Source organism: Atractosteus spatula, chromosome 12, assembly GCF_055471065.1.
Source record: "Atractosteus spatula isolate fAtrSpa1 chromosome 12, fAtrSpa1.hap1, whole genome shotgun sequence".
NCBI classification, from domain to species: Eukaryota; Metazoa; Chordata; class Actinopteri; order Semionotiformes; family Lepisosteidae; genus Atractosteus; species Atractosteus spatula.
The window spans coordinates 30,690,143-30,708,292 of record NC_142717.1 but is presented as its reverse complement, the minus strand read 5'-3'; the positions used below and the strand labels follow the sequence as shown (position 1 = coordinate 30,708,292).

At 39.6% G+C, this 18,150-nt stretch overlaps 1 protein-coding gene across 1 annotated transcript in view; it reads right to left on the bottom strand.

The window, feature by feature from the left end:
- Nucleotides 1-18,150, bottom strand: part of dtnbp1a (dystrobrevin binding protein 1a) — a 103,061-nt gene that overhangs the window by 53,200 nt on the left and 31,711 nt on the right. Inside the window, exon 7 of the mRNA XM_088928764.1 lies at nt 13,684-13,706. Within this exon, the coding sequence (XP_088784890.1) occupies nt 13,684-13,706 (23 nt within the window). The remainder of the gene's footprint in view (nt 1-13,683; nt 13,707-18,150) is intronic.

Sequence of the window (18,150 nt, the reverse complement as noted above, 5' to 3'; positions counted from 1 at the left end):
AATGTAGGGTGGTATTTTGTAACTTCGACCAAAACAGTACAGAAATGATTATACTTCTATGTATGGTGTTGTATAACTGAGAGCAGTACCATAAAAGCTACATTTCTCAGCATTTTGCCATCTTAAATGGTCTATTAACTGAAACCTGTCATAAACGGCAATACTAATCGTTCTTCGCAAATCAGTAAGAAGTTCAAAAGACATCGAGCAACTTGGCGAGCACTTCTCAGGAATCTGTTATTTCCAGAAGCTCCAGGTCGCTGTCGATCAGTGGCGCTAGCGGCAGCGTCGTTGTGATCGTGGCGTGTTTGTTTTGTGACTGCTCGGGCCGCGTGGGAGCCGCTGAGCACTGACGCCATTGAAGCACGAAGGCGCTTCTCTGCACATCATCAGCAACATGGCTGGTGAAGTTCTTGCCATATGACAAACAGATTTCTCCGCAAATTAATTAATAAAAACAGCAACACTTGTTAATATCACATTGGGTGATGGTGAATAATTGAACTAAAAAAAAAAGCTGGAAACACTGTTTGCTGTGTACTCTGCCTTTTAGATTCAGAGTTTGTTGTCACAGCAACGTAGGTAATGGATCAGTTACATACGCCTGCACACCACTTTCATGACAGTCCCATGTGGCTGGTATTGGCATTCATATTCCCCTCAAAACATTTACAGCTCCAAAAAACTAGAAAACAATGAGGCCAGTGAATTAATAAAGAAGAGTTGGCACTCTTTAATCTTAAAATTGGGAATGGATTTATTTTAAGTTCAGCATTGTCCTTAAACGAGAACACCAATTCGAAGATTATTTGCCTTCAAAAACATGATGGAAGTTCTAAAAACACTAGCTTTTTATCTGAAAAACTCCATCAGAAACTATATCCTCTAAATCACTTTTCTAACTTTGTGCATTCTTTCTTAACTTGGGTCTCCTTTCCTATGATGGACAAATAAGGCCCAACTGTAAAATAATTGTGATTATAATGAACCAGATTTAATCTGTTTCACTCAGTCAAAAAACTGCAATAGGGACAAAATCTGCCTTTAGGAACCAGCTTCTAATTAATACTATTCAGTAACTAATTGATTTTGTGTGGGTCTGTTTTATTGGAATTAATATTTAATGTGAACTCATATAGACCTGAAGTCAGTGGCACAGTGTTCATGACTGAAAAACACTGAAATATGGAAAAGGTTTTAATGCAAAAGATACTGCTTTCCATTTAGACTGTTCTTACAATACCATTTAACAAATTTACCAGTTTAGACTAAAACTATATTTTATTTAAATATCAACTTAAACTCTTTTCAGGCTTTTGAAAATGGAATGCTGTTTTATCATTTTTTAAGTACAGTATTACCAAAGATTGTGTATGTTTTTATAGTACCATGTGCATGTTATTAAATGATTGTTTGATGGAAATGAAAAGAACTGTTTCTAAATATCTCATCTTAAGGAACGTTCAATGTTATAATAGCTCTCCTGCATGACAAGTAAAAAAGTAGATTTTGTCATCACCAAATTTACTAACTGAAGTGAGCACATGAATGCAATGATGTATACCCAGGTTCCATTGAGTTAATTAAAACACTTAAGCAGGACCATAGCATGGCAAGGAAAATGATAATTAATGCTCCCCTTGGAGCTAAATTCCTTTCAAGCCTTTTCTCCCCCCTAAGAGCAAAGATGTAGGAACCATAATGCTAAATCATGTCAGCATTCTGTACACATGGCAGACAGAAAGGGCTTTGAAAAAATAATGTTTGCAATAAAAGCCAAGACTATGATCAATGCCAGACTTTCAGGGCTCTGCACATCTGTCAGGCTTAAAATTCATTATTAAGTTCTATTAATCACCATCACCTCCTGTGTAAGATGCGGTAATAATTGCGGCAAGCCCCCAGACTCCTGTCTCTTCCTCTGAAAGTAAGCATTTTTTTCTCTATTGTGTACTGCTAAGCACATTAAAGAAAAAGAAGAAATACTGAAAGATCTTCTCATGCAGACTGATGTGGAGACACTATTAAGCATTCAGAAAACACTGGCAGAACTTTGCCATAAACGAGTAACATATTTACCAAGTTCAAACAGGTGACAGGCAACATGCAACACCCACTTGTGCACTGGGGTTTCAGCATGCAGCATCACGGCAATCTTGGCACAGAATGCCACCGTGACTAACAGCACTTTGCTTCATATACTGCATTCACCAGCACAGTACCCAAGAGAAGACAACAGCCCAGACCACAGCTTATTTCCGTGAGAAGTTCAAAACGTCAGCCCTTCAAGCCTGTCATTTCTTATTGCCAGCACCGTTACATTAAACTAAACCCCAGAGCCACAACAACAGCGATGCGCTCCGCTGTTGAGAGAAAGCGCCAGCTAAAAACCTAAGGTTCAGCTTTATTCGTCCGACTGAAAGGAGAGAAGCAAACGCATAACCTACAGGAATTCCTTTTGCTGCTGTCAGTAGATCCCGGAGAAGACATCGCTGCCTCAGTGGAGAAGCACAGTGCAGGCGTAACGTGAAAAAAAAAAAACAGTTCAGCACACAGCTCGACTGATGGGCATCTTCTGAGTGTACGAGAGAGAGGATGAGAAGAGCTGAGCAGAGCCACTAAGGAGACAGCCTGCTCTCTGCACAGCGCAGCGATATCGCCCTCCACGCTCCCTCGCTGACAGACTCTCACAGACTTCCCACGAGCTGCCTGCAGTCTGTCGGGGGCTGGGGAGGCTGTACATGGGAACATACCACTAACTGGCCACAAACGAGGGGGAGGAACGTGGACCAAAAAAAAACCACACACAGCTCCGGTCCTCAAGCAATGCTGGCTCCTGTTAAATCCACATTAGGCCAGCCGGTAATCCTGTTCTACTCAATCATCTTTACAACTATCACCACAGAAAAGCAACAGAGTTGCTGTTCGTGCACAGAGATCTGATGTGGCTTGCTTTTGTGTCCCCACCCTTGTGCATTCCCAGTCCATGACCTCTGATCCAGGTGACAGGTGTTTCGTGTAAGAGGCTCCTTTGCTTCTTCCACTGATGAGCATCTTCAGCTACACTGCTTTTGTACGCAAAACTGCAAAGTTAGCAAATGAATAACAAGTCTAAGAAGGATGCTTAGTTGGGCTGTGATAGTGCTATCTCAAAGGAAAGTGCAGATACTCTCTCAACAGATGTGATAAATGCTCCCTGCCCCCAGTAGAAAGAAAACAATAAACCCCTGTGCTTAGGCCATAGCTAGGCAGCAAAATACAATCTGGCTCCTTATAAATGACGTCGTCATAACCTGGATGAAATCACCAGTTCAGCCTTCAGGGTGGCAAAATTGGACAGTATGTCTTACTAGCACCTTTCAAATTTATAGGCAAAGTTAAGCAATGACAAGGAAAATAATCTTTGCAAGCCGTGAATAATAGTGCTGACATGAATGCAACTGAACACATCTGGGAAGGTGTGCTGCAAGAGCTGTGGAAACGTCTGCTTCTGTAGAAGGGATTTCCACAGCTGGTGACATCTGGACCAGGTTGTACTGTAACACAATCCCAATGATTTAGTGCCTCTGTGGCTTCTAGCACTCCATGACATCACAGGGAGCGGGCCCAGATACTATTACAGTAGGTGCTGTCCATTTGTAATGTTGCTTGCTTTCAAGGGTATTCATTTTACTGAATCTGTCAAGTAAAGGGAGAACAGTAAAGGGCATTGTAAAAGCTTCAGAAATATGCTAATGAGAAATTTGCAGCAAAGAAAGCATGACTGCTTTTCTAACAAGAAAAAATACAGACTTGTGACCGACCCAATAAGTAACAGCAATCCCAAGACCCTGAGTGCATTCATGGAGATAGCTGCTTACAGTAGGAAAACAGAATAATTTCTTAATCAGCACAGTGGATCTGTGCCTTTAAAAAACTCCCAGTGGCTCATCCCTGGTCTGGCAGCTTCATGGCTTGCAGCCCCTCAGATCCACCCCCCCTGTTCAATCTTGCTACAAAAAGCCATGATGAACTGCAGGATCAATACAACAGTTTCAATCGAGGTTGCAGCAGAGCGGAGCAGAAGAATCCCTTGCTGAGGTGCAGGATGAGGAAAGCCCTGGCACACTTCTGAAAGATGGGCAGGACAGGAGGACTGAGGAGATCACTCTCCATGGAACATTAAGATCCAATCCATGTCTATACTATAAGGTTCTCCAGTCTGAAACAGGAGTTAAGACAAGCTCTTGCAATGGCAATCCTCCAGAATGAATAATGATTTCCTAGGCAGCTGCCTTGTCCCTTGGGCTTCGACGTAATTACTAAGCCAAAACAACTGAGGTCATCTTACATGTAACAACTTCCTCTTAAGTTAAATCAAGAAGGGATATCAGCTTATTACAAGTGAAGAAGACAAAAGGTCATTAAAAACAATATTTAGAAATCTGAAGTAATCTGTTTCTAATGTTATTGAACACCCACACTGGATAACTTGTGTTGTTTTAGCTTTTAAGTAAAAGACAAACATACCACTGCTTGTCGCACTCAGCCCTTCCCATGACACACTGGAGCAGTCAGAGAAAGTGCACAGTGACTCCAGTCTCTGCTTGGTAATTTCCTGACGGGGCCAACCACAGTGTCAATCTCCATGATACACCAACTGAAATGAGTAGGGATGTGATGGGCTGATAAACTAGAGAGACCTTTGGTAAGACTGGCTTCCCTGTTCTCTACATTAAACCCATGAAGGATTTGATTCTGCTTCCTTCCAATTAGATAATAAATGAGATAATAAATCTGAAAGTCTTAACAGACTAGCGCTAGACTAAAAAAAAAACATGACATTTTAAGTTAATAATTCCATTTTATAAAGTGATATTGCACAATGAAAGGATCACTCACCTTTCACTGAATCAAGTTAAAAAAGGTCTATCTAACCTGTTATACAATCAAAGACTTATTGCACTTTCTGAACACAATTTCTGTATGTTACTGTATATGTGTTTATGTAAAATAGGAGGACTTCTCCTCCCCTCCCAAAACAGACCACCCACTTTCCAGCAGGACTACTATTGAGTAAGGCTGTCTAATTCCATCAAGATAATCAGCAGGGTACTGCGATATTGAATACAGAGTCCTGGCTCTTTAGACCATTGCTACCACAGCACAGGCACCCATTTATCAAACTAATAAACTCAATAAATCAGAAGCCTGGCAAGGCGAGTATCTTGGATCACTGGTTCACAGGCCTGGAAAATGAAGCCAAAACATGCAAAACAAACAAACTCATCTGCACAAAAATGTTCTCATCTTCATGATGGAGTGACATGCGAACAAAGGTTCTTTACACAGTGTGTTCACCGAGCGGAATATCTTTTTGCCGAAGGAAGAATGCTTTAAAATGTAAATATTAAAATGTTCATCAAAGATCGTGTTCTTCTTGAACATTTTTGTAATCTCCCACTTCTAATAATTTCATAGATGATCTTGGTAATTTGCTGCTGGGGAATTCTTCAATTAACATGACATCCTCCTGTAGGAGGAAATCAGATTCTGAAACAGGTTGAAAGGGGGGTTGCATTACAAAGTCTCAATTCTTTGCAAAAACTCGGTTTATCTTCTTTGAAATGACTAGAATAAATTACGGACTGGAGGAAAAAAAAAGAAAAAAAATCCTTTCCTGCCACAGATATAAAAAAGTAAAACCACCTTTTAAAGTAGCTCATCTAAATCTGACAAATTTACAGCATGCTCTAATTAATGGTACAATGATATACTGTACTGAAATGTTGTCTTACACCTTTCATGCTGATGAAACAAGGAGGATTTCTTAAGCTTTATCGCTCTGCACTCCAGCTCATATTTGCTTTCTTAGAGTACATTAAAACATTGGGCAAATCAAAGAGAAAACAATAACCATAAAAAAACTGATTAGGAATTTATTTGGAAATAGAAAAACTGTGAAAGAGTTTTGCAAGACAAAAACAAAACCACAGAAAACGAAACCAGTTCCTTATTAAATAACCCAAGCTCAATGTAACATTTAAAGCAAAAAAAAGCAAAACATTAATATCTTAACACAGTTAAGATAATTGTGCAATAATTTTCTAATTAAATACTGAGGTCTATGAAGTATATGAGTAATACTCACTATCCTTAACACAATTGATTGGCTTTCAATATTTATAGGTCTCAAATGCAGTCATGCATAAAGATCCACTCATTTGGTGTTTGCCCTAATGAGGAAGGCTCTTACTGAACAAATGATGTATTCACCGTGACACAATTTTAAAGCTTTTTTTTTACACATCACTGTCCTCTCAAGCTTCTGCATAATCCTCCCATCTTTATTTCCGAAGGGAGAAAAAAATGCCTTAGCAAAAGCTTGCAAATTGACATTACTCACAGCCTGGAAGACTGCCTTTGGTCTTTCATTCCACTTCTGTTGTGGGAATCTTTCAGGTCTGCCTCAAACCCCAGCTTTTCCTTAATGGGGTTGAAGAACATTGTGTTGTTTATGGAGGAATGATGTGGTGCAGAAGACTGGCAAATACTGCACATTTACAGTATGCCTGCATGAATGTTACCACAAGACAGACAGTTCTTATAGTTCCTGCCCTAAAACAACCTTAACGAAAGGCAACTGAAGCTTGATTGCGAGAAATACCCAATTTATCTTCATCTATCTCTATTTATCTTTATTAATTTCTCCTCTATAAAGTCTGCACGCAGGAAATGCAAATGGGAGTCTCAAAGGTTCTTCAAAAACAAATGTGAATCTATATAGAAACCTGTAACCTGTAAAAACAATAAAGCGTTCTCAATCATAATTTATTCTGTACACATATAACACATAATGTAAAGGGAAAAAAAATATAGCGTATAAAATCAATCCCATAAATGGGCCCAGATTACCAGATAATAAAATTACTAAACCTCCTGGGTCAATTTTAAACTGCCATCTGCAGAGCAGAAAAGCATTACAGCCTGGAATAACAGCACAGCATCTCTCAGTAGTCACCGTTCCAGTTTCTCCTCCAGGTCCCACACAGGAATTAGAGACATGCAGCAATGTCGCCTAAGCCACGGTGGAAATATTAAATAATGTTGCGCACTGTTTAGCAGTTAATGAAGTTCAGAAGGCAAACAGAATAAAATCCATGCAATTCCCATCAGAGGTGACCTGCACACAGACTGCTGTGACAGAAGCTGCAGAGTAGCACTTCCACTTTCTGAGCGATTTAATTATCGGGGGTTAAGACCACTGCAGACTCCATTAGGTAAATCCACTTTCCACTGCACGCAGATTAGCTTTTTTTTTCCTCACGTCTAGGCCTGTCAGGCTGCTAACCAGCCACGTAGACAGCTGAAGGCCAGTCACAAAGCTGCTGAAGTTGCATTCCCTCAAAAGGACCGACTGGGAAACAACTGTAAAAGCACAATCGTTTTCCAGGAGGAACCGATCGTTCATGTTCCAAGACCAGTAGGAGCAGTTTTGTAAAAATTACCTTAACACCAGCTTCACAAAAAGGATACTTGTGTCACTGGATGCATATCAAGGAAGACCCAGAAAACCACACAATACTGTATATAGCATGTGTTATCAGGGGCAGCACATACCGCTATTGGTCTGAATAGGTTTGCAAAACCTAAAATTGTTAAAGAGATGGAAAGTTGCTAATGTTTCAGAACAAGGTCTCAGACCTGTCGTGACCACGGTTCAACATTTTTAACACAAAACTCTGTTCTCATTGCAGTCAGTGTTGCTGACTGGAGAGGCTGTCCTCTAGTGTGCAAGGATGCAGCATTTTAGAACATCCGAAGGTATTTCAAGAAAGTTCTGCTGTTTCGGTTTTTAGTATCATTTAGACAAATGGTATAGAAGCCAAGGCAATAATCACTACTAAAGAGGCAATACCCCAGCGTCAACATTCAAACAATTTGAACAAAAGCACAAAAAAACCCTGAAATCTAACCATCTAAAGCTGGTCACTTCCAAACTGCATTTGTTTCACATTTGCTAAAAAAAAAGTGCATCAACAACAATGTGACCACCAACACTTAATTTCATTTTTCTAACAGAATGCATCCATAAGAATAACGTTGTGACAGAAAAAGAGTGCTCTGGGAGCTGATTTTCTAAAGCAATTTAGCTAAGCTGAAGACGGCTGAGTGTGTTGTGCTATGCTACATTATTGATGTCTTGTAATAATGCATTCCCCCTGTCTGTGAATCCCTAGTGCCTGGTTGCTTGCAGCTCAAGTGTGAGAGACAGAACATAGACATTGTTAGCTGCCCTAGCAGCATAGCACAGTCAGAAGGCCACAATTAGGTCCATATTTCAGGGAGGTATTTAAAGGGGAACTGCACTATCAATTTCTCAGACCAGTTATTAAATCTTGTTAACCAAATAAATTCATTGACATTATAGCACAATTTTACAAATTTTGAATTAAGCACAAACTTATGAACTTTGCGAAAAGTACTGTACAGTAAGTCACCATGTTGTTGCCTACCTGCATTCGGTTTCCCACACATGATGCGGCCCTTCCTGCTCACTAGTCACTGTAATGACTCATGTACAAGCGAATAAAGGTTGTGCAGCGGAAATTTCCCACAGAAATGTTTCAACGTGATCAGCATGCAGAGCTATAAGATAAGATCACTTATTGGCCATATACAATTGTATTAGGAATTTATCTTTTCGCTTACCCCAACTTGCTCTCCATGAGACACACAGACAGGGAGAGAAGCTTGGGGTCAGAGCACAGGGTCAGCCATTTATACAGCACCCCTGGAGCAGTTGGAGTTAAGGGACTTGCTCAGGGGCCCAACAGAGTAAGATTCCTCTGCCGGCTGCGAGATATAAACCGGCAACCTTCCAGCCACAGGCGCAGATCCTTACCCAAGGAGCCACCGCACCACCCATCAATTAAATAGGGTTGGTCAGCAAAACCATCTCAAAATCAAAAGCAATATTTCTATTGGTTTAAGAGAGATGAATTCACAAGCCTGCTTCTTTATAATGAAATAGAGCCCCAACACGGCACCGGACGACTTGTTGCCTCATTCTGAATCATAGAACATGGCATTACGCATACCTGGAAATTTAGTCTATTTTGTGATGTAAAGTAGAGATTTTACATGTAACTGTGTGCATTTTATGCTTTGTTGTGGTTTGAATGCTGAGTCTTTCTAATCCTAAAATATAAAAATAGCATTGCAGTTCCCCTTTAAGGAGTTGTGGCAGATAGGGCTCCACTGAAACACAGACTATAATAATGCAACATCCCAGTTTTAAGGAGACTGTAAAAAATCTCACTAATACGAACACATGTGTCATTTATCAAAAAATAATAAGTTATAGAGAATTCAACCTGTTCACTATTCTATCCCTTAAAAACAATTAACATAGAAGCCATTAACCAAAGGTTAAGTGACAGGCTAATTCAAAGGGCAAACAAATACAGGAATTTAATATTTTTTCCATCCCTTTCACCCCTTTCTTTCCTGTTCTTACAGAAAGATAAGACGCTCAAGAGAAAGCAGTGGAGAGCCTGAGTGTGTCTACCCTGCCGTGGTATTTTGTGAGCCATGGTGCAACTATTTATCCCGCTCAGATTTTGTAGTAGTCTGGGGAGACCTGTACTGTACATCCTCTGCTTTCTAGGTGGATATTGCATATGTTTCACTTTTCAGAAAAGGTTGTTTTAGGAGATAAACCCCCCCTCCAATACTGTCCCTGCTTCTTCACAGCTGAGGACAGATGTAGTTGCATCTCTTGTGCCTTCACCAAATAGACACTGGACCTGGCACAACCAGCATCTGTTGATCTGTCGAACAGCCATTAGTTGTAGTAGATCAACAAGAAGAAGCAATTTTGAACTCATCAGCATTATGCTGCTGTGTCACATTGTACAGCATTGCTGGCATATCCAACAGCAGAGACAGCCAACCCTTAGTCTCCCGTCCCATTCCCCTGCAACAAGCCCCAACTAATCCTCAAGCTTCTCAGCAAGGTCAATCTAGCAATTAAGATTGATTGAATTAAAAACATTTTGGCTCGATCAATGTTTAGCAGTGGCACAGATACGGAAGCTGTCTACCACAAGCGGAAAATCACTATTCTGCAAGATTTACCCTTTGTATTGTAGTTTCTGTCAGGAAACTGACAGATCCCCTCTCCCAGCTTTTCTTTTTCTTTCAGAAGATATTTTTTAAAGACTTTTCTAAATAAACGCTTAGTTCTAGTTCCATAGTTTAAACTATCCAAGCAGGAACAGGAACTCTCAGATGACATTTCCCCTTTCACAAAAAAAAAGACCAGAGCAATAGAAAATACCCGTTTCCTTCTTTCATCGATTGTCAGTCTTATTCAGAATGAGGGTTAGGTTCTGTGGGCTTTGAAACCAATATCAAAGCCTTTCTGTCCACACCGGTAAGAGCACACCAGGGTGTCGGAAATCCCATTTTATTTGGATTAATCTGAAAAAGTTTTTTTCTTTGCCAAGTTACTGTTTTCCTTCTCATTATCAGAGCCTGTTCATGGAGTAAAACCCACAGAACATCTCTACTGGGAACTTTCTTTAAAACATACAGCTCCTTAGATCATATATTGTATAACCACGATCCACTATCATAGACCATATCCTGCCTCATAATGTCCTTGAAAATATGAAAACAGTAATAAAAATAATAGTCGTGAAAATGGTGACATACAATTACAAGACACAGAAATAATTTTGTTTTTATTATGTCTTCAAGTCTTATTATAATGACTTAATAATTTCATACTTTTATTAGAAAATGTCTGACAGCATTCTGTGTGACCAATATAGGTTTTCATTGTCAGGGAGGCTGCTAAAGCATTTAGTTATTTTACCAGCATCTTACCTTCTACTGTACATTGGACACTGATGCAGAGATGTGTGTATATACTGTACATAAGAGACCCAAAGATCTCACCATTCAAAGCAATCCAGGGCAATTTGTGCATTCATAAAAACAAGAATACTTAATTAAAAAAAACTAAATCTAATTAAATTGGCTAACTATATGTACATTATCTTTAAAAAAAGGAGCGGTGGCTCTGTGGCTAAGGATCTGCGCCTGTGGCTGGAAGGTTGCCGGTTCAAATCCTGCAGCTGGCAGAGGAATTCTACTCCGTTGGGCCCCTGAGCAAGGCCCTTAACCCCAACTTCTCCAGGGGCGCCGTATAAATGGCTGACCCTGCGATCTGACCCCAAGCTTCTCTCCCTGTCTGTGTGTCTCATGGAGAGCAAGTTGGGGTATTCGAAAAGACGAATTCCTAATGCAAGAAATTGTATGGGGCTAATAAATTTATCTTATCTTATCTTGCATTGAAAAATGAAAGACAACTATGTACAGTATGTCTTGATATAAGTTAAATTCTTTTAAAAATGAAATTGAGAAATTCCCACTATTAATGAAATTCAGTGAAATCTAACAATAAATTGGTTTAATGTTTGTTAGTCCCGCAAACCCACAGCTACAGAATGATGGATAATGGTTTAACAAGTTACTATAAATGTGCCAAATGTGAAACTGTGGAGTTCTACTGCAGGCAGTATACTGTACATACAGATGCAGCCATTCAAAACGTGTGGGGTATTTCGGTGAAATTACAGTGAAATACACTGCCATAAGGTTCAAAGCTGATCAGAGTAAGAGAACATGGAAAACTAAAAGTCTTCAACACATTCAGAGGAGGATTCCTTCCCAGTGCACATGCCATTTCTTCCCGTTTCCTAAGCACTCCAATGTATCCGCAGACAAATACAGTCCTTGAGGGTTACAGAAGTCATGTTTAGTGTCTCCACAGAATCCCTATCACTGTGTAACAAATGACAATGTGGAACAAACAGAACACCACCAATCCAAAGTTCCAAACATTCCAGAAGTAAAATCGTCACAACTCAAGAATAGCCTGTAATATTAAGGCACAATCCAATTTGGGGTTGGGGAGTCAAAAAGGCTCTGAGCTTTCTCAGAATTAGCTGCACTATCTTCGCTCTATTGAGGTCATGAAAAATTAACATGAACCAATCAGCTCTGCCAAAGAAATGGCTCCTGTTCAGAGAGTGTGCCTGGGAGCTGGTTCTGTCCTGTGGCTTTATAAGGAGGGCAGGGGACACACACACATACAGTAGTCTATATAAAAAAATAAAGTGGCTCACTTGGTGTTGCATGGCCAGTCAAGGACACTTCAATAGATCCAACCAACCTATGTTCATTTAGAACATAAGGCTCAAGAAAAGAAAATGAGCAGCTGTATTATATATATGGGCACCTACTGTATGTGGGCGTTTGGTGGCAGTGAGATATGACTTGTTCATTAAATGTATAATGTGGTTCTGCCAGAGAAAGCAATCGCGTTTCACATTACCACATGTTTAACAGAGCAAGATGAGCAAGATTTGAGGAGTGGGGTATCTGATTGCTTAAGATGTGTCCTGACATGCATTTTTTCCACTGTGGGCATGTTTTTCCAAAAAGCTAAAACCCTCCTTGTAGATTAGAATTTCACAATGGCCATTGATCCAATTAGAAATGATTATGTATGAACTCGAAGACTGACAAGGAATTGCTTTCAGAACACATTCCACAGCGCCTGAAGACAATATGTGAGTCTGCTCCCATTAACTAACAGAGAGACTTGCATTGTTAGACAATAGCCTGATAAAAAGGTTTCGTCTTTCCTTCCCAAGACAGACGCAGATCGCACTTTTTATAAATACCTAAAACTAAAACCTCGGCAGGAGCTACAGTAGCATGAGCCAATATGATGCTTAACCATACATCAAATGATCTGATAAAGAATGCACAGTATTTATATTTATGTGGCTGATGCTTTTATCTAAAGTAACTTACATTTGCACCCATTTATACAGCTGGCTTTTTTAACAATTTGAATCAATTAGGGTGGAGTACCTTGGCTCAAAGGTACAACAGCAGTGTCTCACTTGGGATTCGAACCCACAACCTTTCAATTATGATTCCAGAACCCTGACCACTGCTCCACACTGCTGACCCTGAATGCTGTAGGAATCCCAGACAATAAGGTGCAATATCGCCTACTGTCTCATCAAGTATTTTCTGGGTATCTAAAATCAGTAATATCACTGACATATTTGAATTAATTAATAAAGATTGGTGCCTTTCTACATTTTCTTTCCAAAGTCTTAATATTCTTCACAACTTTAAATGGGAATATGGAAAGGTAAACTGACAGACCAAATCCTCAATACTGACATTAAAACAGTTATGAAGGATGACCTTTAAATCTTTCCAAAGTTTTACATTTCACTTCTCCCTCAGGGACGTGCTTGATTTTCCTGCAACATGTTGGTTTCCAAGAACAAAAACTGGATTTGAGCAAATGAGATTGTCAAGCAACACAACTATTCCCAGCTGTCAACGGGAAGCTAATTAGCTGAAAACTGCGTTACAGCAAAAGCTTCAGCTTTTGAAGGCCTATTGACAGATAAAGATTAATTGTAGGCAAACACACTTACGCATGCTCTCCTTCTTCTTAGCTGTTTAAAGTCCACATATCTTCTCATTAACAAGGCAGAAAACGGGACTCAGGTCAGAGTCACCAAGTGGCAAAATCTCACATTTACAAAATGTCACCAGGTGCCAATTATCTCCAAAACAAAGAGTGAAGCTTAAAGGGGCATTTACCTTTGAGAGTTTCCAGTTCTCTCCTGCGAAAAGAGAAAGAAAGGTAGAATGTTAGTATTAACATATTTGAGAAAATTATTCATTGCCCCAGGTGGATTTAACATCATTCCCCTGTTATGACGTTTTTGGAACTGCAGTGAACAGGTCTAAAAAAACCAGGGCAGCTCAATGTCCTGCTGATTTAGATATAGCATCACCTCTAGTAGACCTATGACAAAAAGAAAAGGCAAGAGCAGGGGAAAAAAAGAAAATAACCTCACAAAAAACACCACAATTATAATATTGCGTACACACACATACTTAGCAGAATGATAATGCTTTTGTGCTAATAAAGACTGTTCAGCAAATGAGCATTTCATGGCATAAAACCTGAATTACTCAGCATATAAAAACCTGAGAAAGCTTCCTATTGTGGAATTTAATTATATTTAATGTCTTGCATTTGTGTAGCACTGCTCATCCCCAAGGACAAACAGTACACTTCACGTACAGGAGGGGACTTTATCCATCACTAACTAATCACCCACACCTGAGTGACAGACAGCATGGATTCTGTCCCAACAGCTCTCACTGCACAGCAGCTCGGGTGGAGGAGTGAAAAACTGGTTCAAGACTCTTATGAACAAGAATGTCTAAAAAGCAGGAAGGACAGAAGTATATACGCTGTAGTCAATGCCAAATTCATGTCAAAAACTCACCTACAAGGAGTTACTCTCATACTAGCCAACACCACAGTATTTCCGTTTGTGAACAGCACTGTTACAAAGACATCATGCACCGATTGCAGACGCCCTGCATCTCCTTCCTTCTGGGTACAGCTAACCTCACTCTGAATCACAAACTGCTCACTTTTCACAGCTTCTAAAAAAGGTGAAAACTCAAAAGCAGAGAGCTCTATAAATTGGAAATGGTGAGTTTGTACCTCACTGGCTTCAGTTATTAAAGCTTAACGCAGATGGAAGCAAGCAAATATAAAACCAAGCATTACATGTCACAACCTGGCAGACATCTCGCAGGTTTTTTAAGAATTTGTGCCTCATATCGGCTGGAACGTTCCTCCAGAGGAAAAAAAAGGGAAGGAAATGTTTTACAAGGAGCAAATCAAAATGAGAAAAAAAGGAGGAGGCATATGAAAAGCAGAAGATGACAAAATTCATTGGGGTAAATGGGATTTCAATACAGCCACGCAGTTGGGTTCGGGTTGTGGTTAAACATCAGTGTGCGGCGCAGGGGCAGCAGGGCAGAAAGATTGGGAGACACCTGTCAGCTGTTCACCTGGCCTTCAGAATCAGCAGATATGCTGCCTGGAACACAGGCTTGCACAAGTGCAAGCAGCCAGAAAGTGGGTGGGTGTTGCTAGGTAACACAGCATTGTACCACAGGCTTGATTTATTTTAATAAAAGCTTCTTCAACATTCATTACAATCTTAACATGCAAGGTGTACAGTATGTGCAATGTCCCTTTATCCTGAAACCGTAGATAAGCTCAGGACCTGAATTTTGCAACTGGAAGGCAGTTCTGCCAGGGAGACTTGAATTTATGCATTATCGGTTGACGTGCCGTGACTGCGCACAACAGAGAAAAAAAACTAAATTGTAAGATTCCATATAATTTTGATTAAAATACAAATGGTGCCAAAAAATTGCAGATTTCCTAAAATGCAAACAATTCCAGGAAAATGTAGAAAAGAGGCATCCCTAGTGCTGGCCTGCAGTGGTATACGAAATAAGTCTTGTTATCCAAAACTTTAATTATAAAACACACTACATAAATGTAACCCCTTATAAGTACATACAGTAATTACAATGTCAACGTGTATTCTGGAGTAACTTCAGAATTAAGTCTTCAGTTGGCCCATATTTTTCTATAGGATCTTGAAAAGCTTTCAGACACAAACATGTACCGCATACAGTTTAAAGGATCATGCACTTTGTTTTTGTTCTGTTGATGGCCCAGTGCAACTCGCCAATCCTTTGTTCTTTAGATGGCCCCTACTACTGTAAGTTTCTGAAAACAGGATTTTTGTGAGGAAGTCCATTGTGACACACTGGTGTTGCTCAGGCTTCAGTGCACCACACTTCAAACACGGGCTAGTGAGCACTGTGCCAGTTTCTCCATGATTTCTCAGTCGTTACTGACAATTCTCTTCAAAAAAAGCTGATTGACCAAAAGACAGAGTGAAGGCAAAGAGCAAGCACAGCAGAAACAGACATAAAGTTTTAAAGAGAAAATACCTTTCTCAGCAGATGCTTTTATCCAGGGAAGGAAATGAGGGCACTTGATTCAAGCATTCAATAAAAATTCAAGCATTCAAGTATACAAAAAGGGCAACGACAACTTTAGCCCAATGGAATTTTGCAGATTAAGCTGTGAAATCAGTGGAGACAAGCAGAAATTAAGGGTAAAATTATTCAAAACTATTCAAACAAAAATAGGAGGGGTGTGGAAAAAGCTATCAAACCATGTTGTCAAAGCAAATATAATCCCTCTTCCAAGAAACCGCTGGAAGATATCCTGGGATCAGTCAATTAATTAAAAACCCAACAAACTACATGGGCTGAATGGTCTCTTCTTATTTGTAAACATTTTGTTTTTATCCAAAGTGACTTACCCACAAATAATTGTGCAGAATCAAAGCAGCAAAGGAGCTATTTCTGAACTCCTAGAACTAACACAGGGAGAAACCACCGATATACCTTTTCAGAAGGTAATGGAATTCTTGTTTTTATAAGCTGCATTTCAATACAATTCAATACTCACAAAAGAAACAAATCTGGTATGCTATCCTACCATTTACAGTTAAAAAATCTTGACAGGAATTAAGGTTCTCTGCACAAAAACCTCAAAATGAATTGCAGAGAACAGCTACAACAATCTAATCTGGAATGTTGGAAAATAAGTCGTGAATAAACTGTATTTCATTGCTTTCTTAAATGGAACTCAAGCGTTCTTATTTGTGTCATTTGACTTTGGAATACAGAAAGAAATTGCTTACTTAATTCCTTACTAACTATTTTGTTGGGATAAACACATTTGACTTAAGGCTCTTCAAGGGGATCATCAAGAAAATTCCCTTACTAAGCAAGTCAGTGGGTCTTCCATGAAAGTCATTACTCCTGAAAAGGGGTTTGTAGTGCGTTCGAGAACAATGTACTGTAAATAAGGAAATGTACAGACTTCCAAGACTTTACAGCACAAAAATGTATGGTTTCACTCATAAAAACAAAAATGTTATGAACATTTAATTTATTGTAAACAACAATTTTAAGGCTGTTTCTAGGATAATGTTTATTATTTTTTACTGAATTTATAACTATGCGGCAACAGTTGTAAAATGTAAATTTAGAAAGGTAACATGATATCAAGTCATATTACATTTTTTATATAAAACAGAAATGAATGATATTTTCAAAAACATTGACAAAGCTAACCTAAAGGACTGAATTTTTAATACAGAATGTACAATCCTTAGGTTCACAGACACAACATTCTAAAAGTCTATAACATCCTGAAAAAAAATAATACATCATTCTCCCAAAGAAAAAGACTGAAAAAGGCCGATGTGTAAATTAAGAAAAGCTGCAATCGGCCGATGGCTGATACATTTTTTCATCCAGTAACATTTGCTTACTGCTGTAACATTGACCGGACAAGTCAATGTACACCAAAAGCCATGCCCATGGTGAATTGTCTTATAATTTCAAGCAAAACTCAGAATGTCCACAACACTGTGTGGCCAGCCCAATTTTCCTTAAATAGAATTTTCTGCCGTGGACGCAAAGAGACTGTGTACCATAAGAACATTTCGTGAATTCTAGGACTGATGAAAACACATCACATGAAAAATTGTAAGACTGAATGTGCCCATGTTAATAGCACAGACATTTCAGCTCCATCTGTTCTGTTGTTGTACACAGGGCTGCATTTAAGATGCTGAGATATATTTATGTATTAGAAAAACAGATGTCTAGAGAAGGGTGGCACAGTGGCTAGCACTGGTGCTTCACAGCGCTGTGGCCCTGTGCTCCATTCCTAGGGTGCTGCTATCTGCATGGAGATTTCATGTTCTCCCCATGTTTGCTTGGGTTTCTTCCCACAGTCCAAAAACGTACTGGTAGGTTAACTGGCGTCTGGAAAAAATTGGTCTTTGCGTGAGTGTGTGTATAAATCCTGCGATGGATTGGCTTCCCATCCAGGTTGTATTGATTGGGATAGACTCCGGCATCCGTGTCTGATCACTGGGAAAATGGCCAGGTGGATGTCTAAAGAAATGTAAAAACCACTATTCGTGCAGTCTTCCATCCACTATAAGAAAGTGTCTTATTCTTGGTAAGGGCTGTGGCAAGGTGAGACAACACCTGGGAGAGCAGACCAGCCCATTGAACCAGCAGCACTAACTGCACTGACACCAAGTCACCCTCACACATTACTACAATAGTTAATTCACTAGGTACTGTACCTTCATT